General features: G+C 39.5%; 1 protein-coding gene across 10 annotated transcripts in view; it reads right to left on the bottom strand.

Annotated features, from left to right (window-relative positions):
* Positions 1-27802, bottom strand: part of LOC126297914 (thrombospondin type-1 domain-containing protein 7A-like) — a 1219654-nt gene that overhangs the window by 47624 nt on the left and 1144228 nt on the right. For all 10 annotated transcript variants that reach the window (XM_049989225.1, XM_049989222.1, XM_049989223.1 and 7 more), the window contains 4 exons: positions 27431-27555; positions 26996-27144; positions 17759-17960; positions 2788-2967 (listed from right to left, as the gene is read on the bottom strand). In XM_049989225.1, the coding sequence (XP_049845182.1) occupies positions 2788-2967; positions 17759-17960; positions 26996-27144; positions 27431-27555 (656 nt within the window). The remainder of the gene's footprint in view (positions 1-2787; positions 2968-17758; positions 17961-26995; positions 27145-27430; positions 27556-27802) is intronic.

Here is a 27802-nt window from a genome sequence, read left to right as displayed (position 1 = left end):
GCCGTGTTTCTTGACTTCCGCAAGGCGTTTGACACAGTTCCCCATAGTCGTTTAATGAACAAAGTAAGAGCATACGGACTATCAGATCAATTGTGTGATTGGATTGAGGAGTTCCTAGATAACAGAACGCAGCACGTCATTCTCAATGGAGAGAAGTCTTCCGAAGTAAGAGTGATTTCAGGTGTGCCGCAGGGGAGTGTCATAGGACCGTTGCTATTCACAATATACATAAATGACCTGGTGGATGACATCGGAAGTTCACTGAGGCTTTTTGCAGATGATGCTGTGGTGTATCGAGAGGTTGCAACAATGGAAAATTGTACTGAAATGCAGGAGGATCTGCAGCGAATTGACGCATGGTGCACAGAATGGCAATTGAATCTCAATGTAGCAAAGTGTAATGTGATGCGAATACATAGAAAGATAGGTCCCTTATCATTTAGCTACAAAATAGCAGGTCAGCAACTGGAAGCAGTTAATTCCATAAATTATCTGGGAGTACGCATTAGGAGTGATTTAAAATGGAATGATCATATAAAGTTGATCGTCGGTAAAGCAGATGCCAGACTGAGATTCATTGGAAGAATCCTAAGGAAATGCAATCCGACAACAAAGGAAGTAGGTTACAGTACGCTTGTTCGCCCAATGCTTGAATACTGCTCAGCAGTGTGGGATCCGCACCAGGTAGGGTTGATAGAAGAGATAGAGAAGATCCAACGGAGAGCAGCGCGCTTCGTTACAGGATCATTTAGTAATTGCGAAAGCGTTACGGAGATGATAGATAAACTCCAGTGGAAGACTCTGCAGGAGAGACGCTCAGTAGCTCGGTACGGGCTTTTGTTGAAGTTTCGAGAACATACCTTCACCGAAGAGTCAAGCAGTATATTGCTCCCTCCTATGTATATCTCGCGAAGAGACCATGAGGATAAAATCAGAGAGATTAGAGCCCACACAGAAGCATACCGACAATCCTTCTTTCCACGTACAATACGAGACTGGAATAGAAGGGAGAACCGATAGAGGTACTCAGGGTACCCTCCGCCACACACCGTCAGGTGGCTTGCGGAGTACGAATGTAGATGTAGATGTAGATCAATTTAATTTATCCAACTTTTCCTGGTGAATATATTTTGTTCCTGCAGGTGTGCAAATTATGTCTACTCCTGCCACCACCTTTTAATTGGTCATAGAACACTTTCCTGCCACAAATTTCCTTAGATATTTGAAAATGTGTAAGCCACTTTGTGTCAAATCTGGTGAATAATACAGATGTTATAACAACTCATGATTTCCATTCCTCAGTTTATCCATTCCCAAAACACCATTGCGTGGAGTTGCTTTGTCATAATGAAAGATAGATTTTTTTCCCTTTTGAAATACAATCCTTTTCTCTTGATGGATTCTTTTTTGTAGAAGAAATCCATGTGTAAATATGAAAAATATACTATAAAGTCGACAATCAGAAGGTGACTGAAATACAAGGAAATTCAGTTTTTTTTTTTTTTTCGTAGTACCTCTGCTGCTATTTAAGATGTTTATGTGCAATAAGACAATCATATACAGGGGTGGGCAAAATATGGAAAGACTGTGAGACATGCTTGCTTGAACATAAATGCAGATGCTAGCCAGGCCTGCAGATGTAGTGTTGTGTTTGACCATGAACAGCATCTATACAGTGTCTTCAATGTGCTGCAAGTGTCAGTCATGGTCAGAATAGTGTTTTGTGTAGTTTTGTGGACAGCATATTGGAGCTAAATGAACTCAAACATGCAGCAATTGTTGGTGCTCATATGTTGGGTGCTTCTGTAACCAAGGTAGTTAAAATATTTGTTGTTTCAAGAGGCACCATATCAAAATTTGTTCTGGATACAGGGAAAGTAGAAAAAGTCATCTGTTAAGTCACAATGTGTCCAAAAGTGTGTATTGAGTGATTGTGACAGACAGTGATTGAAGAGGAGTGTGATTAAAATAAGCGAATGTGAGCTGCAAAATCCACTGCAGAACTCAATGTCTCACTGTCGAACCCTATGAGCACCAAAACCACATGAAGGGGGCTCTATAAGCTGGGAATTATATGGTGAGCTGGAACTGCAAAACCACTCATTAACAATTGACATGTCAATAACAGGAAAATGTAATGCTGAAGCCATAAAAAACTTGAGTCTGGAGAAATGAAAGGAAGTCATTTAGTCAGATAAGTCTGTGTTTCCAACTCATGACCAAGTTTGTGTGTCATGCTTTTTGAATTGTTTCACATCTCCAAGTATTCTTTTTTATATAAATGACAGAAAACTCATCATGGAAGTGGTGAGTGAATAAGGCAACAATGATTTGTATTTTAGTTGAGAGCAATGCATTATATACTTTTGGATTTTGATGATAATTAAACATGACTGGCAGCTGAATCGTAAAGTGCTTGGCTCCATTCGTTGACACTTTACTTAATGTGTATGTGTTCATGTTTTTAAATTGATTGAACAACATATAGTAATTAAATAAATGAGCCAACTACAGTATAAAGACAGAAGAAAATAATTTACAGTTGTGGTATAAGAGCATTAAGAAGTGAACATAATTAATCAGTGTGGTAATGATGGAAATCCTGAAATAAGAAGTAAAAATGTTGGAGAAATGTTGCTCAATAATATTGTTTTAAGATTTTTACAGACCTTAATTTTAGTGCTTATTAAATTTTCTAGACAAATTTAAAAAAAAAAACAGTAATTTTTACTATTAACATCCTCATTGTGTTGAGTGAAAGTATTATGTAAAATCTGTTAAACTTACCAGTGACCACAACACCATCTGATCGCTGACATGTAATCTTACCATCACGTGAAATAACCCAATCAAATGTCAGACAAGCACCACTAAAGCAGGGTCGAGTTTCCCATAATGCAGTAGGGCAAGCCTCACCTTCTGGGCTTGGGTGTCGCAAAATGGCTCGTGACCTTGTCATGTAACCATCTGGAAGAAAAAACTTATATGTACAAATATGTCATGGGAATATCTCAAAACAGAATTAATAAAATGTAATATTATGTCAAATTTAAATACATTTATGGTTGAAAATTTAATTTGTTATCATGTAACACCTGTTTAATCTGCATAAATGGAATATGTCCAATTAAACTGCTTTTGTACTGGGAAACTGCTTCGTTCATATGCCAAAACTATCAGTCCACTGCTACCTCAAAGATAATTACATCACTTTCTAACACATGAGTAATAGTAAAATGCTCTAGAAACATATCTATGAAAGAACTCATGACTCTGTCAAGAACAGAACATTTTATGGTTGACAAGTTCCTTGAAATGCAGTGGCCACCTGCCACCTGCTACCTGCCACTGGCCATCAGCTACTAGTCAGTGTCTACTAAGGTGATTTAAATGCAGTACACTTTGGCCATGTTTCTGCTCTTGCATTGGCAATCATGAAATTTTTATTATTGTAGTTTGATATTCCATGCAAAACAACTTTGGTAACCTAAGAAGACACAGTTAAGAAACACAATGGTGCAGTCAAGTATCATACAGCATCGAATATGAGGAATACTGAAGTGTGTAAACTATCATAACTGTCAAAAGTTACCTAAAACAAATTTTGGTAGTTATATAAGTTCGAAACATTTATGTCCTGTCTGTTGGTAAGTAGGTTACTATGAATGCATGTACCAGTTATCTTTTTCTATTTGCATAGTTTAATCTTATAACTGTAGTGTAATTTTACAAAATAGAGCCTCAAGTGGAAGAGGACTTAACAGTTGCAACATATTGTTCTCTTTGACTTTAGTAGAGGTGTGAAGGCAGCAGAGACTGCTAAAAACATTTGTGCCATGTGTGGGACAAGTGCTAGTAAGGAAACCACATCCGAAAATGGTATCCTCACTTCAGGTTACAGTGTTCTGGTATGAATGATCTCCCATATTCAGGAAGTTCCACTAATTAGCAAGTATGATGAACTGTTATCATCTAACCTTCAAGTAACATTTTCATTCACTGGGAAAGTTTCAAAAGTTGGATGCAGAAGTGCTGTATGCTCTAACACAAAGCAACAAAACTGAAAGTGTTGACTGCATCTGCATTTTTGCTTGCACATCTTCAGTTCGCCCATGGAGCATTCACATATAGTGTAGTTACTAGCAACAAGTTATAAGCCTTTTATGTTAACTTCATAAGAAGAAATTAACCTCTGAGCCCTAACAAAAGACATCTGAACAAGCAAAGGGCAGTGTGAACAGGTAATATTTTGCATCTGGTGACACAAATAGGGTGTTGTGTACTATGAACTGCTCCCAAAGGGTGCATACATTGCAGCTGATATTTCTTACCAATAACTGAAACTTATTTAGCTTGTAGTGTCTGTGCCTTCAGGCATGCATGTCCAAAGGAACAGACATTGTTGATGATTCACAGCTGTAATAAATATTACAAAATTATTTGCTGCTGGCAAATTCTTTGACATCAGCTGCATTAGATATAGATATGAGGAATACTGAAGTGTGTAAACTATCATAACTGTCAAAAGTTACCTGAAACAAATTTTGATAGTTATATAAGTTCGAAACATTTATGTCCTGTCTGTTGGTGAGTAGGTTACTATGAATGTTTGTACTAGTTATCTTTTTTTAATTGCATAGTTTAATCTTATAACTGTAGTGTAATTTTACAAAATAGAGTCTCAAGTCTCAAGTGGAAGAGAACCTGACAGTTGCAACATATTGTTCTCTTTGACTTTAGTAGAGGTGTGAAGGCAGCAGAGACTGCTAAAATCATTTGTGCCATGTGTGGGACAAGTGCTAGTAAGGAAACCACATCCGAAAATGGTATCCTCACTTCAGGTTACAGTGTTCTGGTATGAATGATCTCCCATATTCAGGAAGTTCCACTAATTAGCAAGTATGATGAACTGTTATCATCTAACCTTCAAGTAACATTTTCATTCACTGGGAAAGTTTCAAAAGTTGGATGCAGAAGTGCTGTATGCTCTAACACAAAGCAACAAAACTGAAAGTGTTGACTGCATCTGCATTTTTGCTTGCACATCTTCAGTTCGCCCATGGAGCATTCACATATAGTGTAGTTACTAGCAACAAGTTATAAGCCTTTTATGTTAACTTCATAAGAAGAAATTAACCTCTGAGCCCTAACAAAAGACATCTGAACAAGCAAAGGGCAGTGTGAACAGGTAATATTTTGCATCTGGTGACACAAATAGGGTGTTGTGTACTATGAACTGCTCCCAAAGGGTGCATACATTGCAGCTGATATTTCTTACCAATAACTGAAACTTATTTAGCTTGTAGTGTCTGTGCCTTCAGGCATGCATGTCCAAAGGAACAGACATTGTTGATGATTCACAGCTGTAATAAATATTACAAAATTATTTGCTGCTGGCAAATTCTTTGACATCAGCTGCATTAGATATAGATATGAGGAATACTGAAGTGTGTAAACTATCATAACTGTCAAAAGTTACCTGAAACAAATTTTGATAGTTATATAAGTTCGAAACATTTATGTCCTGTCTGTTGGTGAGTAGGTTACTATGAATGTTTGTACTAGTTATCTTTTTTTAATTGCATAGTTTAATCTTATAACTGTAGTGTAATTTTACAAAATAGAGTCTCAAGTCTCAAGTGGAAGAGAACCTGACAGTTGCAACATATTGTTCTCTTTGACTTTAGTAGAGGTGTGAAGGCAGCAGAGACTGCTAAAATCATTTGTGCCATGTGTGGGACAAGTGCTAGTAAGGAAATCACATCCGAAAATGGTATCCTCACTTCAAGGTACAGTGTTCTAGCATGAATGATCTTCCATATTCAGGAAGTTCCACTAATTAGCATGTATGATGAACTGTTATCATCTAACCTTCAAGCAACATTTTCATTCCTGCCACATGAAAATTTGTGCCAGACCAGGACTCAATCCCGGATTTCCTGCTTATCATGAGTGGTCATCTTAAACACTTTGGCTGTACATGCACTCTCCCCAGACCGATTCAAACCTCCATATGCCACATTGTCTTCATCCCCTAATTGGTATGGATGGCTGAAGTAGTTAAGGTGACTGACTGCAATAAGTGGAAAATCTGACTTCGAGTCCTGGTCCAGCACAGACGCTCATGTGTCACAAATAGATAGTATATCTATCTCAAATAATTTGCCACCAGCAAATAATTTCATAATAACTGAGACACCTTTCATTAGCAGTGTAAGAAAAATGACCAATCAACTGTTGATATCATATGGTAATGCCTACCTGCACTTAACTGATTTCACAAAAAATTAATAATGAAAATTTCTTTCCAGAGAAAAATGAACTTTCAATCTGGCTTGACCACACTGTTAACTCTAAACCAGTTATTTCCACAAGCATGGAATCCATAAACTATTTAAGCATTGTCAAACTCTCTTAAATAATGTAAGCTAATATACTGTTTTTAATATGCTTGATTTCTCTCTTATATGTACGGTTGTGTTTAACACTCTAATGGAAAAATTCTATAAAAATAGGCACCAACACAAATGATTTACAAATTAGCATGATAATCTTAGGATGAATATCTATTCTAATAAAACACTAAGTGTCTGTAACATGAGCTTGCCAAAATTGTCACAAATTTTGACTTCAAAACCGTCTGTCACACTCAGGTAGTATGGAAATGTGACAGTTGGAACAGATATATAAAGAAACCAGTTAATAAATTATTGTACCACAGTTGTGTAGTCACAAAAATTTAAAAGAGTTGGAGCAAAAGCAGAAAAACCAGGCATTATGAGCAGTGCAATATCAAGGTTTTCAACCTTATTCTATGGGATCTACATCTACATCCATACTCCGCAAGCCACATGACGGTGTGTGGCGGAGTGTACCCTGAGTACCTCTATCGTGTCTCCCTTCTATTCCAGTCTCGTATTGTTCATGGAAAGATGGATTGTCGGTATGCTTCTGTGTGGGCTCTAATCTCTCTGATTTTATCCCCATGGTCTCTTCATGAGATAGACATAGGAGGGAGCAATATACTGCTTGACTCTTTGGTGAAGGTATGTTCTCAAAACTTTAACAAAAGCCAGTAGCATTGGATCTTCTCTATCTCTTCTATCAACCCTATCTGGTATGGGTCCCACACTGTTGAGCAGTAATCAAGCAGTGGGCAAACAAGCGTACTGTAACCTACTTTCTTTGTTTTCAGATTGCATTTCCTTAGGATTCTTCCATGAATCTCAGTCTGGCATCTGCTTTACCGACATTCAACTTTATATGATCATTCCATTTTAAATCACTCCTAATGCGTACTCCCAGATAATTTATGGAATTAATTGCTTCCAGTTGCTGACCTGCTATTTTGTAGTTAAATGATAAGGGAACTTCTGATGTCATCCACAAGGTCATTTATGTACACTCCTGGAAATTGAAATAAGAACACCGTGAATTCATTGTCCCAGGAAGGGGAAACTTTATTGACACATTCCTGGGGTCAGATACATCACATGATCACACTGACAGAACCACAGGCACATAGACACAGGCAACAGAGCATGCACAACGTTGGCACTAGTACAGTGTATATCCACCTTTCGCAGCAATGCAGGCTGCTATTCTCCCATGGAGACGATCGTAGAGATGCTGGATGTAGTCCTGTGGAACGGCTTGCCATGCCATTTCCACCTGGCACCTCAGTTGGACCAGCGTTCGTGCTGGACGTGCAGACCGCATGAGACGACGCTTCATACAGTCCTTCTAGAGCACGTTGGGTGGCACGGGATACTTGCGGACGTGCATTGTCCTGTTGGAACAGCAAGTTCCCTTGCCGGTCTAGGAATGGTAGAATGATGGGTTTGATGACAGTTTGGATGTACCGTGCACTATTCAGTGTCCCCTCGACGATCACCAGAGGTGTACGGCCAGTGTAGGAGATCGCTCCCCACACCATGATGCCGGGTGTTGGCCCTGTGTGCCTCAGTCATATGCAGTCCTGATTGTGGCGCTCACCTGCACGGCGCTAAACATGCATACGACCATCATTGGCACCAAGACAGAAGCGACTCTCATCGCTGAAGACGACACGTCTCCATTCGTCCCTCCATTCACGCCTGTTGCGACACCACTGGAGGCGGGCTGCACGATGTTGGGGCGTGAGCGGAAGACGGCCTAACGGTGTGCGGGACCGTAGCCCAGCTTCATGGAGACGGTTGCGAATGGTCCTCACCAATACCCCAGGAGCAACAGTGTCCCTAATTTGCTGGGAAGTGGCGGTGCGGTCCCCTACGGCACTGCGTAGGATCCTACGGTCTTGGCGTGCATCCGTGCGTCGCTGCGGTCCGGTCCCAGGTCGACGGGCACGTGCACCTTCCGCCGACCACTGGCGACAACATCGATGTACTGTGGAGACCTCACGCCCCACGTGTTGAGCAATTCGGCGGTACGTCCACCCCGCCTCCCGCATGCCCACTATACGCCCTCGCTCAAAGTCCGTCAACTGCACATACGGTTCACGTCCACACAGTCGCGGCATGCTACCAGTGTTAAAGACTGCGATGGAGTTCCGTATGCCACGGCAAACTGGCTGACACTGACGGCGGCGGTGCACAAATGCTGCGCAGCTAGCGCCATTCGACGGTCAACACCGCGGTTCCTTGTGTGTCCACTGTGCCGTGCATGTGATCATTGCTTGTACAGCCGTCTCGCAGTGTCCGGAGCAAGTATGGTGGGTCTGACACACCGGTGTCAATGTGTTCTTTTTTCCATTTCCAGGAGTGTATATTGTGAATAGCAACGGTCCTATGACACTCCCCTGTGGGACACCTGAAATCACTCTTACTTCAGAAGACTTATCTCCATTGAGAATGACATGATGTGTTCTGTTATCTAGGAACTCCTCAATCCAATCACACAATTGGTCTGATAGTCCATATGCTCTTACTTTGTTCATTAAACGACTGTGGGGAACTGTATTGAATGCATTACGGAAGTCAAGAAACATGGCATCTACCTGGGAAACCACGTTTATGGCCCTCTGTGTCTCGTGGACGAATAGTGTGAGCTGGGTTTCACACGATCATCTTCTTCTAAACCCATGCTGATTCCTACAGAGTAGATTTCTAGTCTCCAGAAAAGTCATTATACTCGAACATAATGCGTGTTCCAAAATTCTACAACTGATCGACGTTAGAGATTTAGGTCTATAGTTCTGCACATCTGTTCGACGTCCCTTCTTGAAAATGGGGATGACCTGTGCCCTTTTCCAATCCTTTGGAACGCTATGCTCTTCTAGAGACTTATGGTACACAGCTGCAAGAAGAGGAGCAAGTTCCTTCGCGTACTCTGTGTAAAATCGAACTGGTATCCCATCAGGTCCAGTGGTCTTTCCTCTTTTGAGTGATTTTAATTGTTTCTCTATCCCTCTGTCGTCTATTTCAATACCTACCATTTTGTTATCTGTGTGACAATCTAGAGAAGAAACTACAGTGCAGTCTTCCTCTGTGAAACAGCTTTGGTAAAACACATTTAGTATTTTGGCCTTTAGTCTGTCATCCTCGGTTTGAGTACCATTTTGGTCACAGATTGTCTGGACATTTTGTTTTGATCCACCTACTGCTTTGACATAAGACCAAAATTTTTTAGGATTTTCTGCCAAGTCAGTACATAGAACTTTACTTTCGAATTCATTGAACGCCTCTCGCATAACCCTCCTCACACTACATTTCGCTTCGCGTAATTTTTGTTTGTCTGCAGAGCTTTGGCTATGTTTATGTTTGCTGTGAAGTTCCCTTTGCTTCTGCAGCAGTTTCCTAACTCGGTTGTTGTACCACGGTGGCTCTTTTCCATCTCTTATGATCTTGCTTGGCACATACACATCTAACGCATATTGTACGATGGTTTTGAACTTTGTCCACTGATCCTCAACACTATCTGTACTTGAGACAAAACTTTTGTGTTGAGCCATCAGGTACTCTGTAATCTGTCTTTTGTCACTATTGCTAAACAGAAAAATCTTCCTACCTTTTTAAATATTTCTATTTACGGCTGAAATCATTGATGCTGTAACCGCTTTATGATCGCTGATTCCCTGCTCTGCGTTAACTGTTTCAAATAGTTCGGGTCTGTTTGTCACCAGAAGGTCTAATATGTTATCGCCATGAGTCAGTTCTCTGTTTAACTGCTCAAGGTAGTTTTCAGATAAAGCACTTAAAAAAATTTCTCTGGATTCTTTGTCCCTGCCACCCGTTATGAACGTTTGAGTCTCCCTGTCTATATCCGGCAAATTAAAATCTCCACCCATAACTATAACATGGTGGGGGAATCTACTCGAAATATTATCCAAATTATCCTTCAGGTGCTCAACCACAATAGCTGCTGAGCCAGGGGGGCTATAGAGACATCCAATTACCATGTCTGGGCCTGATTTATCCATGACCTTCACCCAAATTATTTCACATTTTGGATCTCTGTCAATTTCCTTTGATGCTATTGCACTTCTTATTGCTATAAACACGCCTCCCCCTTCACTGTCCAGCCTGTCTCTGGGGTATACATTCCAATCTGAGTTTAGGATTTCATTACTGTTTATGTCTGGTTTCAGCCAACTTTCTGTAGAGAGATGATTTACCATGATGAAGTTTTCTTAAGTTTTTCATTATTGATTTTTCATCTGACTGCCTGTAGCTCCGTCATGGAAGTGGCGAAAAGCTTGTCTCCATAGAGATTGGAAAATAAAGCTAACACAGCCTTCAGTTTACAGTGCAAACACTTTACCTTGCAGCCAACAAACAATTGCAGTATCTACATCCCTCTCGGTGCTCCATTGGTGGTGAAGGCAGGTAATTCACAATGTAAAATACATAATTACTTCCAGCTTATGTGTGGAATGACTTCCATAGACTAAAAATGATAAACTGATAACCCAATTTTGCACCTTATGTGGAAATCACTCAGATTATTCAATGGAAATGACAAGAACATATCAAATGATTACAGCAGGATAATTCTGTGCCAACTATGAAGTAACTTGAAGATGAGTTGGCAAATATATTCTGCATTGTTGCCGAGTCTAAGTTATATTTGCAGGAATGGGCTTGGAAGTAATGGTTACAGCTTTCATCTTGATGATGGAGCTACTGAAGGCTAGACTACTGAATCTATAAGGCAATGAGTTTTATCCCCATTTCTGTAACTGAGATGAGGGGTTAGAGCATAGTTACCAAGAATATTCACATGCACCAACTGCAAATAAACATCATAAATCAGTAATTGTCACAACTATATTTGTTTTTCTGTCTTAAGCGTACTGTAAAATGAGAAGCTCATTCACCAGATGTGATTCATTTTTGGAGCATCTTCAGCAGTTACACTCCAAATATTATGAGCAGGTAACAGATCTTGTGATTGTTATACACTTAAAAATGCTTTTCATAGGAATGCCTCATTGTTACTACCCCCAAAACAGAGGAACATAAAAGATGAAGCAGCAACATAGCATGGACTGCAAAGCATGAACAGCCACAGAAAAATTTTGTAAGCTATGAATTACATGCAAATTTGAATATAAGAAAGGGTAGTGTGTAATAAACCCATTTGCAATGACCAAAAAGGTGGTTTCAAAAACCCAAGTGAAAAGGAAAACAGCTAATTTGCGAAGTGCTTCTTTTATTCCAGCTTCCACTAACTTGAAAGATCAAGCATTTTTCATCAGAACATGGAAAAGTTAACAAAAATATGCTGACAGTAATGATCAGGATGTGTCATTCAGTCAATAAAAACCAAACGAATGAAAAGCATCAACTACTGAAATGATTTCAGTACTTTACATGATGATGCTTTGTTAATAAAAGTGCAAAGGGTCTAATGAATGACTGTTTCTATTTGCAATATGCAGTATGCTAATGATAAGAAGAAACCAAAATAGCAATAAGAGTGATACTCCATGTGAACACCTGTGATAAACTGGATGAACACCATGCCATAGAACATGGTTATACAGTGCACTGCGCTATGATCACCTGAGATGACACCAGATAATGGCTGATGGCCAGTGGCTGCTGCAGGTAGCATAAAATGTCTGATCTTGACACAGCCATGAGAACTTTTGTGGAATGTTCTTAGAAGGTTTTGCTATTAGTGATTTGTTATAAATTATCTTTGAGGCTGTGTTGGACTGATGCTTTTAGCATACAAATGCAACATAGTATATAAAATTAGAGGAAGAAGAGGACTCAAACTCATGACTTTTGCATCTACAGTGAGCCAGCAGCCATGCTTTGTTTCAGGGACTGTACCTCTTGACTTCCATGAAAGAATTTGGTTTCAACAGGGTGCTGTATCATCCTACGTCAATAATAATACGCATGAGCACATAAACACTGGATAATCTCATTGTTAGATTGGAGGAGAGGTAATGTCCCATAACCACTACAATTTCTGGATATCACTCTGATGGATGTTTTCCTGTGGGATTACATAAAGTTTTTGGTGCATCAGACTCTCGTAAAGAGCAAAGAGAAACTGTTTTGTAGGTTTCTAACTGCCTGTCTCCTTTTACAACAGGTGACATCACTATTTGAGAGAGAGTAGCAAAATTTGATGCACTGTTGTAATGTATCTCCTGAGATTGGCAGTCGTAACTTTAGATTGATTCAGCTGTTGCTACTTTATTCTCTGTACAGTTTTGGCCACAACAGTTTTTGACCCCCTGTCTGTAAACATCTTGATACCAAAAATAATCTTTACAGGTAGAGCAAATTCCAATGGCAACTGCATGTATTTTTGTAAAAAAAAATCCCTTATGCTCTTTACATATATGTATATACAAATCAGTTAATCATATTATTACATTAATATTATGAAATATTGTCAGTGGAATGCAACAGAGAACATTATGTGTTAGATACCACTGATGGCTGGCAACACCCATAGCTAGTCCAGTAAAATAAAATACCACTGACAAGTGGTGTCTGTCAAACAATTAATTAATAATATAACATATTTAAAACCCTGTATATCTCAGTGTCTTGCATGCCTTTCTCAATAAGGATTTACAGCAATAAGTATTGGAATACGTCTAGTGATACTAAATGCATAATTCTAATAATAATAATTGATGATGTGGTTACATGTTTTTGGTTTGGTGATGTTGTACCAGGCAACCAAGACAATGGTGGCATAACCAAGTCACTACAAGTTATGCCCATGCTTGCTCAACCATTCATTCTGTTTCCTAATGTAGAATAAATTAAAAACTGCACAATGATAAAAATTGCCAAAGATTCTTGCAATGTGTCCTGCTGTGACAGAATGATCATATGGCTGATATAAATTCACAAGTCTGAAAATTAAACACATATGTATATTTCATCATTCTCATGGCACAAACTCCCATGAGATAAACACATATAATAACATCACTGTAAGTGTATCAAGCACAGCAAGCCTCCATAAGGAATGCAGCACATAATTTTGCTATGTTCTGACAAAAGATCTAAAAACACACTGTACTCTCATGTAGGACTGACACACTACTAACTTGCTAACATAATTTTTTAAAGAAAAATTTTATGTACTGTGACTTTGGCTTCACTATTGTAGTGTCAAATAAACCTTTAACTTATATTACAGTCACAATTCTTTCTACATCTACATCCATACTCCGCAAGCCACTTGACTGACAATTATGTCAAAATATAGAAAAATAATTAATCCTTGAAAATAATGATAATCAGATTTTTCAAGGGTTATTATTGTTGTCATTATTGTTATCATTCTGAGGATAGGGTTGATAAAGTTTTGCTTGCTAGTCTACCCTGTGCAAGCCTCTTCATCTCTACATAACTAGTGCAATACATACCTGCTTGAACCTGTTTACTGTAATTGAGATTGGGTTTCCCTATGCAACATCCCACACACACACCACACACTGACACTTTCGTCCCTTACCAAATTAACTATTCCTTTGTGCCGTAGAATGTGTTGGCTCAATCAATTCTTTCATTTACTCATGTTACACTGTGAATTTCTTTTCTCTCTGGTATGATTCAGTGACTCTTAATGAGCTATCTGATCTACTCATCAAATCAACATTCTGTCTACTTTAGATATAATTACATAATATGATAACAATCATAACTGGCTTCAGATATATACTAGCCATCTCCAGATTCTACACATAATAAGTGCATTTGTTCACCACATGCCAGCTGTGATATGTGGAATGTAAAGATGGCCAATGCATGGTGGAAAACAATTATGACTGTTGAAACTTCCTGGCAGATTAAAACTGTGTGCCCGACCGAGACTCGAACTCGGGGCCTTTGCCTTTCGTGGGCAAGTGCTCTACCATCTGAGCTACTGAAGCACGACTCACGCCCGGTACTCACAGCTTTACTTCTGCCAGTACCGCGTCTCCTACCTTCCAAACTTTACAGAAGCTCTCCTGCGAACCTTCGCACCTGCCCGCGAAAGGCAAAGGTCCCGAGTTCGAGTCTCGGTCTGGCACACAGTTTTAATCTGGCAGGAAGTTTCATATCAGTGCACACTCCACTGCAGAGTGAAAATCTCATTCTGGAAATTATGACTGTTGTCATATTATGTGGTTGTATCAAGTACCATATGAAGCATTGTCATAGTGTTGTAGACATTACATGGTGCAGTTGACCGTGATGCTGTGTGGCCACTTTTCACTAACAGTCAGTGCAGATACTGCTTTTTTCCCTATGAATTGAGTGAGGTGACTGTGGTAAGCCTTTGGACTAATGCATGGGAGCAGTAAAGTTCAAATCCCTGTCCCACCATCATGATATAGAGTTCCCATGGTTGTCCCTTTAATCTGAATGCCCAGATGGTTCCCTGAAAAGGATGTGGTCAGTTTACTTTTCCATGTTTCCTCAATCTATATTCAAGCTCAATCACTAATGATACAGTCATTTACAGACCATAAAATCCTAATATTACTCTCTTCTACTGTGTGGCCTGAGCACTTTGGGTATTACTAGGAGATCTAGCAGCACACCCCAAGATTTAGGAAACTGATTAACCATGTTTCACCACACAAGTTGTTTTCCATGCTCACAGTTGGTATGTAGGGACATAGATCAATCCAGATGCATTGTGGGAATCCCACTGCCAACAAACACTTTCTCTCAATGTTATGATAAGGAATGCCAGTGGGTTGCAAATTGGGTCACATCTACATCCTGCTTGGCTACCTGGACCTTTCTACCAACACTTCTCAGATAACCTACCACAGTTACTTCAGGATATCCCATTAGTTGCACACAATGATCCATGGAGTGTGACTCATGTTACACCAGTACAGCTTAGAAAGCAAAGCAGTATATAAATTGACATTACTTTGGGCGATGGATTGTCCATGGTCAGCCAGTAGGTTGTTGGCACAGATATACAGACTTGAGTCAAATAGACTACTACTGGTGGGGTCATTTGAAGGTACAGTTGTATTCACTAACTTCATCACTCTAAATACAGTGCACACCTACCAACATAGCATTCCAGCTAATCTCACTGCAGTGAAATGAGTGAAGTGGTCACACCCTGGTTGTAATTGTGCATGTATGAAGATGGGCAGCCCACATTTTGAGCACATGCTGCACCCATGCATATAAATAGATCACTAGAAATCTGTGTTACTTTTATTTGTACATGCCACACAACCATCAATTAATGAGAGATAATTAGCTACATTTGGATCAAAACATGAGTCAGGTTGTCTATTGGTTATGTCTTCAGCACACTTGGGAGAACAGACTGCCAGGATATTAGTTCACATAACATGCATGGTGGCTGTGTGCACTGACCTACTCAAAGGAAACACCTATTCACTTTCTACCTAAAAAAAAAGTGATTTCTGCATTTAGGATGATGATCACCATTTATGATAAAGAGAACATTTTTTGTTGATTTTTGCACACTTTGTTGTAGTAAATTACATAAATTTGCTTCATACTTGTGTTTGCAAGGTTCTAAACAATTTTAGGGTGCCAACCACTGTGTAATCAAGATGTACTCTCTGTAGGGCAAATTGAAAGATTGTTCCTACTATGAGGCACCAGCAGCTACCAGGCCCATCCTTGTCAAAGTTGACCAACACTGATGAGCCATACCATTGCACAGATTCAATATCGCTTGGCGGGGTAGTGGGCAGATAGTCTAGTAAGGGAAATATACATGTGGAGCAGATTTGAAATGGGAATCATTATTCCATGATAGAGGCTGTAATTGGGGAAACCCATTGACATACATGGCCTTGACAAGGGCAGACTGTTAAGGTTCAGTGTATGGGAATGAGCATCTTGAAAACAGCAGAGCTGGTCAACTGTTCATGTGTTGCTGTCGTGAGCATCTATAGAAAGTGGTTGAAGGACAATGAAACCACAAGTAGGTGCTTAGGTGCTGGATCTCCATGCCTCATCACTGAATGTGGAGGATACGTTTTCCCACTTTGCAAAGGAGGATACATGGCAGTCTGTGGCAGATATTTGGCAGGGTAAAATTCTGACGCAAGAACAATTGTTTCAAAGCACACTGTTGAGTACACATTGTCGAACATGTAACTTCACAGCAGATGACTCCTACATGTTCCCGCTTTGCCCCCAATGACATTGTCAATTACAATTGCAGTGGGTACAGGATTACTAAGACATGACTGTGGATCAATGGAAATGTGTCATCTGTTTGAATGAACCACATTTCTTGTTACAGTATGTCAATAGCTGTACCTGGATATGCCATCATCCAGGCAAGCAGATACTCAAAATGTGCAGTGTGCCATGGATGTAGGCCAGTGGGGGCAGTGTTATGCTGTGGGGGACATTTGCCTGGGCTTATGTGCAACCTGTGGTAGTGATCAAAGGCATTGTGAATTCTGAGGGCTACAGGTCACCTGCACCCCTCCACACTTAAGTCTTATTGATGGAGATGATATTTTCCATCATGACAAATGTCTGTGTCACAAGCCCTAAATCAAGATACAGTGGTTTGAAGAGCATTACAGTGAACTACACTGACATATTGGCTACCAAATTTGTTGTGATGTACTGAAGCGGAAGAAAACTATCGATGCAGGTGTCCAGGGTTTGCTTGTAATGTGCAGCACAGTTTTAATCCATCGCCCTTCATGTCAGCCTATACTGCTCTAATAAGAACAGTTCCACCTAAACCCAGCTTTAAATTTGTTGTGAAGTCATTCTTCATGTTGCCATTCCCTGTGTAGGTACTAGTTTTGCAGCACCTGTGGAGCTATACAAAGGAGTTGTTTTTGCCAACGTAGATTGGAGCTTCTAGTTAGTATAGGAGGTGTGTTTGCATCACTCCTTTGGAAGAACACTGTACAGCACCTGGGGAGCTATACAAAGGAGCTGTTTTTGCAAAAGTAGCTTGCAGCTTCTAGTTAGTCTAGGAAGTATGTTTGCATCACTCCTTTGGAAGAACACTGTCTGCCAATACAGTTGTTTTTAAACAAACCTCAGTCAAGGACAATGGGGTTCATGCCAGCATGTAATGCAGTTACAAGAGAAGGACTTTGCAGTCATCGGCAAGTGTGAAATTAAGAAACACTCGTATATAATATGACATATGATGAATTGAGCTAATAAAATTTTTGGTGGCCACTAGAGTGAAAGTAGAACAAATCATTATGTAGTTCATTAACATTATAATGATATCACTATACTGCAACACTTGTACTCTACAAATGTGAGATGTTTACTCTGAAAATAATTTTTTTGAGAGAAAGGAATTTACAAACCATTAGAAGAACTCTGACAGTTCCGGTGACAGTGTGACCAGTGACTCCATTCTGAAACCTGACAGTCACCCTTGCATGGCGCATAGCATTTATCAGTTGTGTGTATGTCTGGAGCATCTCCACATAGATAATCATCTACAGGTTCACCATCTCTTAAGCATGTCACATTTCTTGTAATAGTGCCATGTCCACACCATGCTCCCTTAAACAAAAAAGTTGTATACATTTATTACTAAGAGCTAAAAAAATCTTTAATACCAATTTTTTTATATGACTTCACATTTAACAACTGTACTGTATGCACTAAAGTAATTACAAAATGGATATAGTAGCATAAGGAATTGTGTAGGTGTCTTTATGTTCATAGGTACGAATTCTCAGAAAAGAAGAAGGAAGACATAACTTATCAGTGGGAAAAAAAAACACGTCTACACAAAATATACAGAAGGTCAGCAACTGAAAAGCATAAAGGGAATATATTATAACATTACAGAATATGTCAATAGATTAGAATGAGTATTTACAGATCCCAATATGTAATATATACTAATAACAAAACTGTAAAACTGTTGTGCCAGTATGTGTGTATGTTTGAACACAATAATATCCAAAACTACTAGACAAATTTTAGAAATTATTCCATTCTGCAGTGGCAGATCGATGCAGAAATCTTATTGTAAGTTGATTGTAAAAACACAGTTGCAGATTTATAATTTATTTATTATGTGTTTCACATGGGTAGTCCTACCTGGGTGAAACAATAAATAAATTACAAATCTATAACCTATGATTGTTTTCGCAATCAACAGATGAATTTTTATGGAGATTTTACAGGTAACTTGAGTGTAACCTGGGGGCAACAACAGATATAATTTCACTAAAATAGGACCAAAGAAAAAAATATTGCAATTTAAAATTTTATAAATGTGAAAGTATGTTTGTGTGTTACTTTTTCATGATTAAACTGCTGAATCAGTTTTGATGAAATTTGGTATGTAAATACCTTTCACCCTGAGGAAGAACACAGGCTATGATAGAATGTAAAAAGAAAAGTTGATGCTTAAAAGTGTGAAGTGGAGCATGGAACACATTCTTTTTTTACATCAGTGAGCATAAGCCATGTTAAAAAGTTTTAAATTTGTTGCATAATATACACGCTATATAATGTATAGCTACTTTGCACTTGCACTGTGATTAGCATAAGTGGCAAGGAAAAACGTCACTGTGAAGGCACTCAAAAGGGGTCTCAATGTCATGACAGCTCCTAGAAATGTGACCATTTCAGGTTCAAATGGCTCTGAGCACTATGGGACTTAACATTTATGGTCATCAGTCCCCTAGAACTTAGAACTACTTAAACCTAACGAACCTAAGGACATCACACAACACCCAATCATCACGAGGCAGAGAAAATCCCTGACCCCGAATGGGAATCGAACCCGGGAACCCGGGCGTGGGAAGCGGGAACGTTACCACACGACCACGAGCTGCGGACCCATTTCATGTTTCATCAGTGAAGCGCAGCCAGTAACCAACACACTTCCACCAAATGTGGCAGAAGAAATTCATACAGTCCCCAAAATTGAATATCTCAAGTGATGAGAGGCTCACACTCAAGAGGCTCCAAGAAGATAGCAGTATCAGAGTGTTACAAGCAGACAAAGGGAACTCCACAGTCATTTTGCAGCAGGCTAATTACGATGAGAAAGTGCATAAGTGCATCAACTTCTGCAGGACCATGCATACAGACTTTCTAAATGAGACGCTGTGAACAAAGTGGACATGAAGGTCAGAACTCTCTCGAACAAAACCAGTATGCTTGACAAGGTCATCAAACAACTATGAGAGTTCCAGTTCCACCTAGACTAGATTGATGCCAAAAGTACACAAAGAGGATGTGCCACTGTGCACAATAGTCAGCAGCACTGGGTGCATCAACATATCCAACAGCCAAATACTTAGAGAAACTGCTGTTTCCATTTGTGTGGAGGTGTATTCACTAGATTCACGGTTCAGAAAAGTTCTTGTAAAGTCTTAAGCAACTACATTGTACAAAATTTGTTATAATGATCAGTTTTGATGTGGTATCCCTGTTCACCAGGATGTCACTCAGGGACTCTCTGGAACTGGTTGCAGTGAAATTTGACAGTGCTCTGTGGGGCTTGTTTGGGAACATACTCACCTGAAGTTACTTTCTGTATGGAGGCCAATAGTACAAGCAGACAAATGTTCAAATGTGTGTGAAATCTTATGGGACTTAACTGCTAAGGCCATCAGTCCCTAAGCTCACACACTACTTAACCTAAATTATCCTAAGGACAAACACACCCACCCATGCCTGAGGGAGGACTCGAACCTCCACTGGGACCAGCCGCACAGTCCATGACTGCAGCGCCTTAGACCTCTTGGCTAATCAGACAAATGCTGTAACTATGGGCAGCCCTCTGTTTCCAGTGGTTCCCAACATATGCCTGGAGGGTTTAGAAGAAGAGGCATCAGGGATGGCGAGGTGAAAACCAACGTGCTTCTTTATGCACATAAATGGTACATTTGTGATCTGGCCTCATGGCAGGGAGAGGCTCAATGAGTCTCTGGAACATCTTACCTCATGCCGTCCAAATATTAAGTTCACTATGGAACTGGAAAAGCATAGCTAGTTTTCATTTCTGGATATACCTGTCAAAAGGAGAGCGGATAGGTCATTTGGCCACAGTGTGTATTGAAAACCTACAAATACTGACTTAAAACTGAAAGCTGGAAATGGTCACAACTCAATGTAGAAGAATGGAGTTCTGAAGACATTAGTCCACAGGGCACACAACTTGTCAGACCCAGACAGTTTGGGAGCAGAAATACAGCATCTACGATCAATGTTTTGCAAGAATTGATACATGGCCCAACAGCCACTTTGCCATACAATCTAAAAGAAAAGCACAATTAGGCAAGGGGTGTTTTGTACAGGCCCTGTGTGGGATATACTTCTGTCAAAATCAGGAGGATTCTCAGGAAGCATAACATTAAGTGTGTGTTCTGTTCACCTGCCAAAATAAGAGGACTTCTGGGAAATGTGGAAGGTCACCTGGGACTATGAAAACTAAGAGTTTGTGATATATCCTGACAAAGTGGCATCTCATATATTAGCTAAATAACTAGTACTGTGGACATCTGATGTGAAGAATATAAGAGGCACAACAGACTAACATAGGCAACAAAATCAACTATTATTGACCACTGTCTGGAACTTAGACACTCCATGAAGTATGACGAAATGAAGGTTCAGGAAGAGACCTCCCAGATACTGAGACAGTGTTATAAGAGAGTCCATAGAGATAAAGGTGATGGAAAACCTCATGAATCATGAGACTGTGTATAAACGCAGTGGAGCCTGGGATCCTCTACTGGATTGCTGAAGACATAATGAAAGCAGCAATAGAAATCCACAAGAAGAAGGAGGCTGTGGACACAGGGAGCAAACCCCAGATGGACCACTAGGAGCATCGGACTGAAGATGGAACTTTGCAGGGTGCATCCAGCAGGAATGGACCACAGAGGGAATACCTAGAACTGTGCTGGACTGAAAATAGAATGCCTGCATGCAGACATGCACACCAGTCTGAAAACAGAACACCTAAGGGTGCTGCTAGTGGGAGCAAACTGAATACAGAATGCCTGGAACTGAACATGGAGGGGGAAGGCTGTGATTATAATTACTGGACTCTTTCCACTTGATGAACAGTCTGAGGTAGCACCTAATGAGGACAAGCCATGTTGTCAAAATATCAGAACCAACTCTGACCTGAACTTCACCTTCCCCACATTACAGGGTAAATGCCTTGAAACACCAAATTATTTCAAAAGAGGTAAAATTTCAGTTTATCAGACTATGATACATGCCTCCCTACTGTCATATGTTTTTCCTCTGGGCCTTTTTCATGTCAGTATCAGAACACTGATTGTTTTGACTTAGACAGTTTGAGATGTAATGTGTGCACTATCACTGTTTCTGTCATCCACATATTGTGACATTTGCGTTGGGTGTGGTTACAGGCAATCCATTCATTCTTACTTTTAAGTTTATTTAATTATTTACTAACTTGATCCCCATATATGTGAGAAAAGCACACATGTTTGCCACATATATTGCATACAGCTCCTCCTCACCCCTCTCTGTGCCTATCTCTTCCTCGCCTGTCTCTCTGTCCACGTCATCCTCTTCCCTCTCTCTCCATCCATATCTTTGCCCATCGCCACCTTCCTCCATTTCTTTTCCCATCTCCTCCTTCCCCCATTTCTTTTTCCATCCTTTCCTGTCCCTTCTCTCCCTATCCATTCCCTGTAGCCCCGTCTTTGTGTGACTCCTCCTGCTCCCTCTCTCCTTTCGTCCTCTCTTCTATCCATCTCAGTCATCCCCTAGCCATGACCATCTGCACATGTAACCCCTGCATTATATCTTGATAAAACAGGCTGCTATTACCTGCACAACACACCTGTTGTGAGGGCAGCCTACATACTGGGGGCTGGAAAATTGTTTCTTGCCCCTGCAATGTAGGCTGCCCTGCAAAATACATCAATAAGGCACACCAATACTGTTTCCACACAACAAGCTTGTCGTGCAGCGCAGCCTATATGGCAGGTGCTGAAATACAAGTTTTTTCCCTATCTCTCTATCTCCATTCCTGTTGCACCTAGAAGGATAGAAATCCCGCAGTAGTGATACTTGTGAAGTTTGTTGTTTGTATGCCAAATTGGGCTAAAATTGATCAGAATGTTTTACTCTTATGGTTGTAGTAGCAGTTCATAACAGACTGTGTCTTGTGGCGACGTACAAGGTCTGTTCAAAAAATTCGGGAACGTTTGTAATTATGCACCAGTGATATCACTCCACTTGCCTGTGTTTAATGTGTAACTGCCATAAGTTTCATTGTTGTGATTTTTTCGGATGAATCAAGGTTCAGTTTACAGCATCATGATGGTCGCATCCATGTTTGGCAGCATCGCGGTGAACGCACATTGGAGTCGTGTATTTGTCATCGCCATACTGACGTATCACCTGGTGTGATGGTAGGGGGTGCCATTGGTTACATGCCTCGGTCACCTCTTGTTCGCATTGACAGCACTTTGAACAGTGGACATTAGATTTCAGATGTGCTATGACCCGTTGCTCTACCCTTCATTCGATCCCTGCGAAACCCTACATTTCAGCAGGATAAGGCACAACCGCATGTTGCATGTCCTGTACAGGCCTTTCTTGATACAGAAAATGATCAACTGCTGCCCTGGCCAGCTCATTCTCCAGATCTCTCACCAATTGAAAATATCTCGTCAATGGTGGCCAAGTAACTGGCTTGTCACAATATTCCAGTTACTACTTTTGATGAACTGTGAGATTGTGTTGAAGCTCTATGGGCAGCTGTACCTGCACACATCATCCAAGCTCTGTTTGAGTCAATTCCCAGGCATATCAAGGCCATTATTACAGCCAGAGGTGGTTGTTCTGCGTACTGATTTCTCAGGATGTATGCACCCAAATTGTGTGTGTGTGTGTGTGTGTGTGTGTGTGTGTGTGTGTGTGTGTGTGTGTGTGTGTATTCATCCAGGGAATGTCTCATAATTCTGAAGGAAGTGTTTTCCTGGAATTATTTGGGAAAACCATGGAAAACCTAAATCAGGATGGCTGGACAGAGCAAACTCCATCCTCCTGAATATGAAATCAGTGGCTTAACAACCGCACTGCCTCATTCAGTTGGTCCCTGTCATACAATGTCCTCATACCTTGCTTGTAAAAGCACTGTTTGGTTAGGTACTGTATTGTTACCAAGTATCATACAAGTCCCCCTTCTGATATCAACACCTACTTAGAGTTCTCTAAATAATATTTTTTTTAGTTACATTTCTAAATAGATGTATTGTATTGAATTTTTGCATCTCCTTCAGAAAATTATTATACAGTTTTATTCTGTGATGGAAAATAATGTTTTGATTTTTCTTTCTTTATTTTTGCCCTCATTGATAAATGCAAGATCAAATTGGCTCTTGTTCCATGCTTTTGCACAGAACTATTAGTGAAATACTTATTTATTTTCCCCTTGATATGCACTATATATTGATAGATATACTCTCTTGGTGCTGAAAGTATACCCCGTTTTTTAAAAAAATAGTTCTGTACAATAAACCCGACCACTACATAAATTGTTATTCTTATGGCCATGTTCAGCAGTTTGAACACTGTGTGCATGTTTTGTATCTTTTATCTACAGAAAAGAATCCCATGGTTAAGAAATGGGTGTATGTAGAAATTCTGCATTTTTATCCACAAAATTTTTGTGTGCTTACCTTTTACTTATTGTGCATGGTCTCTTTTGAAATACTCTCGTCCACAATTGACACACTTCTCTTAATAGTGTTTCTGCGTCCAGAAGCAGTCTTGGTATGCCTCTTGTCAGATCGTGTGAAGGGCTGTCTTCAAATTTTCTTTTATCTAGTCTGTCACTCCTTTCAATGTGGTTTTCAACTTTGGAAAAAAAAACCACAGGTGCCAAGGCTCAAGAGTGTGGAGGATGGGGCTGCACTGTGATTTATTTTTTTGTACACCAATAGGGATGAATGTGCAGATGTGTCATAGTGATGAAAGAGCCATGAATTGTTTTGGCACATTTCAGGCTATTTCCTTGTCATCTTTTCTTGCATGTATTCCAATAGTGTCATCAATTAACACTTCATGATGAAGTAATCTTTCAAAGTCAAAGAAAACTATAAGCATGGCTTTGACATTTGACCTGAGCTGAAGAGCTTTTTTTTGGATTTGGTAAACCTCCCCCAACCCATTGTGAAGATTGAACTTTGGTCTCAACATCATAACTTTAGACCCACATATCACCAGTTACAAAAGCTCTTCACAGATTGTGAGGTGAAGGTCTTTTTGGTCTTGGCTCATGAGCCATGGGACGAACTTGGTGGCAACACAATGCATTCCAAGATGCTGTGTCGGGATTTCATGATATGATTCAACTGTAATATTACATTCTTCTGCAATCTCTTGGACAGTCAGTCTTTGATTGGCATGCACAGTTTAGTTGAAGATCCTGACATGAATGTCACTAGCAGACACTGAATGGCATCCTGAATGGGGGTCATCTTTAACTTAAGCCTGGCCATTTTTAAATCGTGTTAACCATTTGTAACACTGAGTACAGCTTAAGCACTCTTTACCATAGGCTTCCTGCATCATTTGGTGTGTCTCTGTAAAGGTTTTTTTGACTTTCACACAACATTTAATGGAGACACGTTGTTCCTCTAACTCTGCTCTCTCTAAATTCACAAACTGTGTGACACGTCGTTCTACTCAATACAGCACTGAACAATAACAAACAAACACACAACAATGAAACTTATGGCAGTTACACATTAAACACAGGCATGTGGAGTGATGCCAACTGCATTTTGCTCCAACATACCACTAGTGCATAATTACAAATGTTCCGGAATTATTTGAACAGACCTTGTACATCGCCACAAGACACAGTCTGTTATGAACGGCTATTACAACATAAGTGTAAAACATTCTGATGACATTCTTGTTACCAGTACCTTTCTGTGTTCATTCCATATTAATGTATCAAAAACAATCAGTCCAGATCACAAATGCTCTTTATTTTTATGATACAGTAACCAATTTCACTCATACATAGGCCATCATCAGACCTGTAATGCCTCCATTGGTGGCATGTGAAGACGATGCGTGGAACTGTTGTAAGTGTAAAAGGCACCTGCCATTAACTGCTCAATGGCTGCATGCATCATCTCCATATGTCACCAATGGAGACATTACTGGTCTGATGATGGTCTATGTATGACTGAACCTGGTTACCAAACCATAAAAGTTAAAATCATTTATGGTTTGGAGTAATTGCTTTCATTACATTATGATACAAGATTGTTGATGTTCCAACTATGAGTCAAAAAATTATTACATTCTGTGTTAACTGACAGTTAATGTTCATCTACAAAATTTTTGTGTTTGTTGCAAAATATAGGGGTTTATCATCTATGCTGAAAGTGACAGATTGTTTTCCTCTATGTACTGAAGTGCTTGTTTTCTTTATGTTCAGTGATAATTTACCACATTCTGTCCAATTTGAGACATCCTTGATGGATTCCTTTGCCTTCTGTATCACAAGTTCTGGTGTTTATCAGTGACTATGTTGTTGCTGTCATCAGGAAAGAGAAATATCTTTCTATGTCTGAAAAGCCATTAATATTATTAAAAACAGAACTGGGCCTAGTCATTACCATGAGGCACTCCTACATTCATATGTTTCTTGTCTGACAATCATTTGACTAAAATTTATCATCAGCACGATAGTGAACTATCTACACCTTTTTCACTCTATTCTCCATGGAATACTGGAACTACTCGTTTGCTGGTCCTCTTATGCCTACTGCTTTTAGTTTGTTTAATAGTATTTTATGGTCAGCACTGTTAAAAGCCTTGGACAAGTCTAAGAACATAAGTGTGACACAGTAATCCTTGCCAATAACTTCAAGTACCATTTTTGTCTACTTTGTTATGACCAATATTGTACTTCTCCCACTAAGGAAGCGAAACTGTGCTTCATTAAAAAGGTTGTAATTATTGAAGCAACCCATTGTCATATCTTCCATGATTGATTCAGCTATTTTTGATAATTCTGAAAGTAGTGAAACTGACTTGTAATTTCCTGTACTCTCTGCATAACCTTTTTTTAGCATGAGCAATTTTTACCAAGCATGTCTTTGGCTTTATTATCTGACAGCAACAATCAGAGAGGCCATGATTTTTATAAATATTATATAATTTTCACTGTTGATATCTGTAAACATTTAATTATTGGTTTATAACTCTAATATAATGTAACTAAAAGTACCAGAGTTTGCGAATGTTGCAGATAGAATGGAATTTTATGTGCAATTGGGTCTAAATACAATGTATTGTTTCTATACACAAGTCAAGATTTTGAGTGATTTTTGCTTCATTTCGTGAATACCTGACATTTAAAACATTCCCATATCGTTTAAAGGGCTTTTCCAAAAGGTTTGTTCCTTGTTGGGTCTCAAAATCATTCTCTCTCTTTATTTTTATACAGATTTCTAGAGATGTATTACTGCTACGTTTACAAAATGGAATTTACTAATGTATGCACATCCATTCTAATCATTGTTACATGTATGAAAATAGCTGCACCAGACACAATTACTTACATCTAGATTACATTCACTCCAAGGTCCTCTATACCATGTGTAACAGGGAATAGCAGGACAAGGTTTGCGCTGAACCAAATCTCGTGGACAAGCTCTTCCACTGGGACTATTATTGGTCATCACAAATCGATACCTGTTCATTGCAGAACCTGTACCAGAATTATCAACTGAGTTAAATACCAACAAACTTCAGTAAAATATAAGTAGGAATGATGCAGAAATAATGTTAAATGCCAATGTACACAAAATGGAAAATTTATATCATCCTGTGCACCTATTTTTTTCTAATGCTCTGTTTCAGTTAATGCTGATACTTTAACAAAATTTCTTAGAATATATCCACTCTTATGTATGAGGATAAGTCTTACACAGCACAGGATCTACTCTAAGGTAAATGGTTTCTGAACATCAGATCATGTCGTGTACTATATTTACCTGCACTCCCACATTGGCATCCGGCATGATCCCATGAACCCCATTCAGTTAACTCACAGTCAACAGTGCAATCCACATAACACCATTTTTCTACTGGCGAAGGTTTGGTTTGGTCATCACACCACCTGCAAAAGTACAAATCACTTCTTGTAGATGAAATGAAAGCAACTGCTCCATTAAATGCAAGTGTAAGAACATTAATTGGAATCAAATATTGTGAGCATGAGCAAACAGATATAAGCACTTGCAGACAAGTGTGTGTCACAAGAAGGATGTATGGGCATAGTGGATGATAAGGGGATACTAAGAGGGATCACCTGAAATCTGTAGTACACACTTTTTTCATTATAAAATTGTTGTGGATTTCTAGTG

The sequence above is a fragment of the Schistocerca gregaria genome, chromosome X (assembly GCF_023897955.1).
Source record: "Schistocerca gregaria isolate iqSchGreg1 chromosome X, iqSchGreg1.2, whole genome shotgun sequence".
Classification (NCBI taxonomy): Eukaryota; Metazoa; Arthropoda; class Insecta; order Orthoptera; family Acrididae; genus Schistocerca; species Schistocerca gregaria.
The sequence above is the reverse complement of the archived record's forward strand: the minus strand, read 5'-3'. Positions and strand labels throughout refer to the sequence as shown.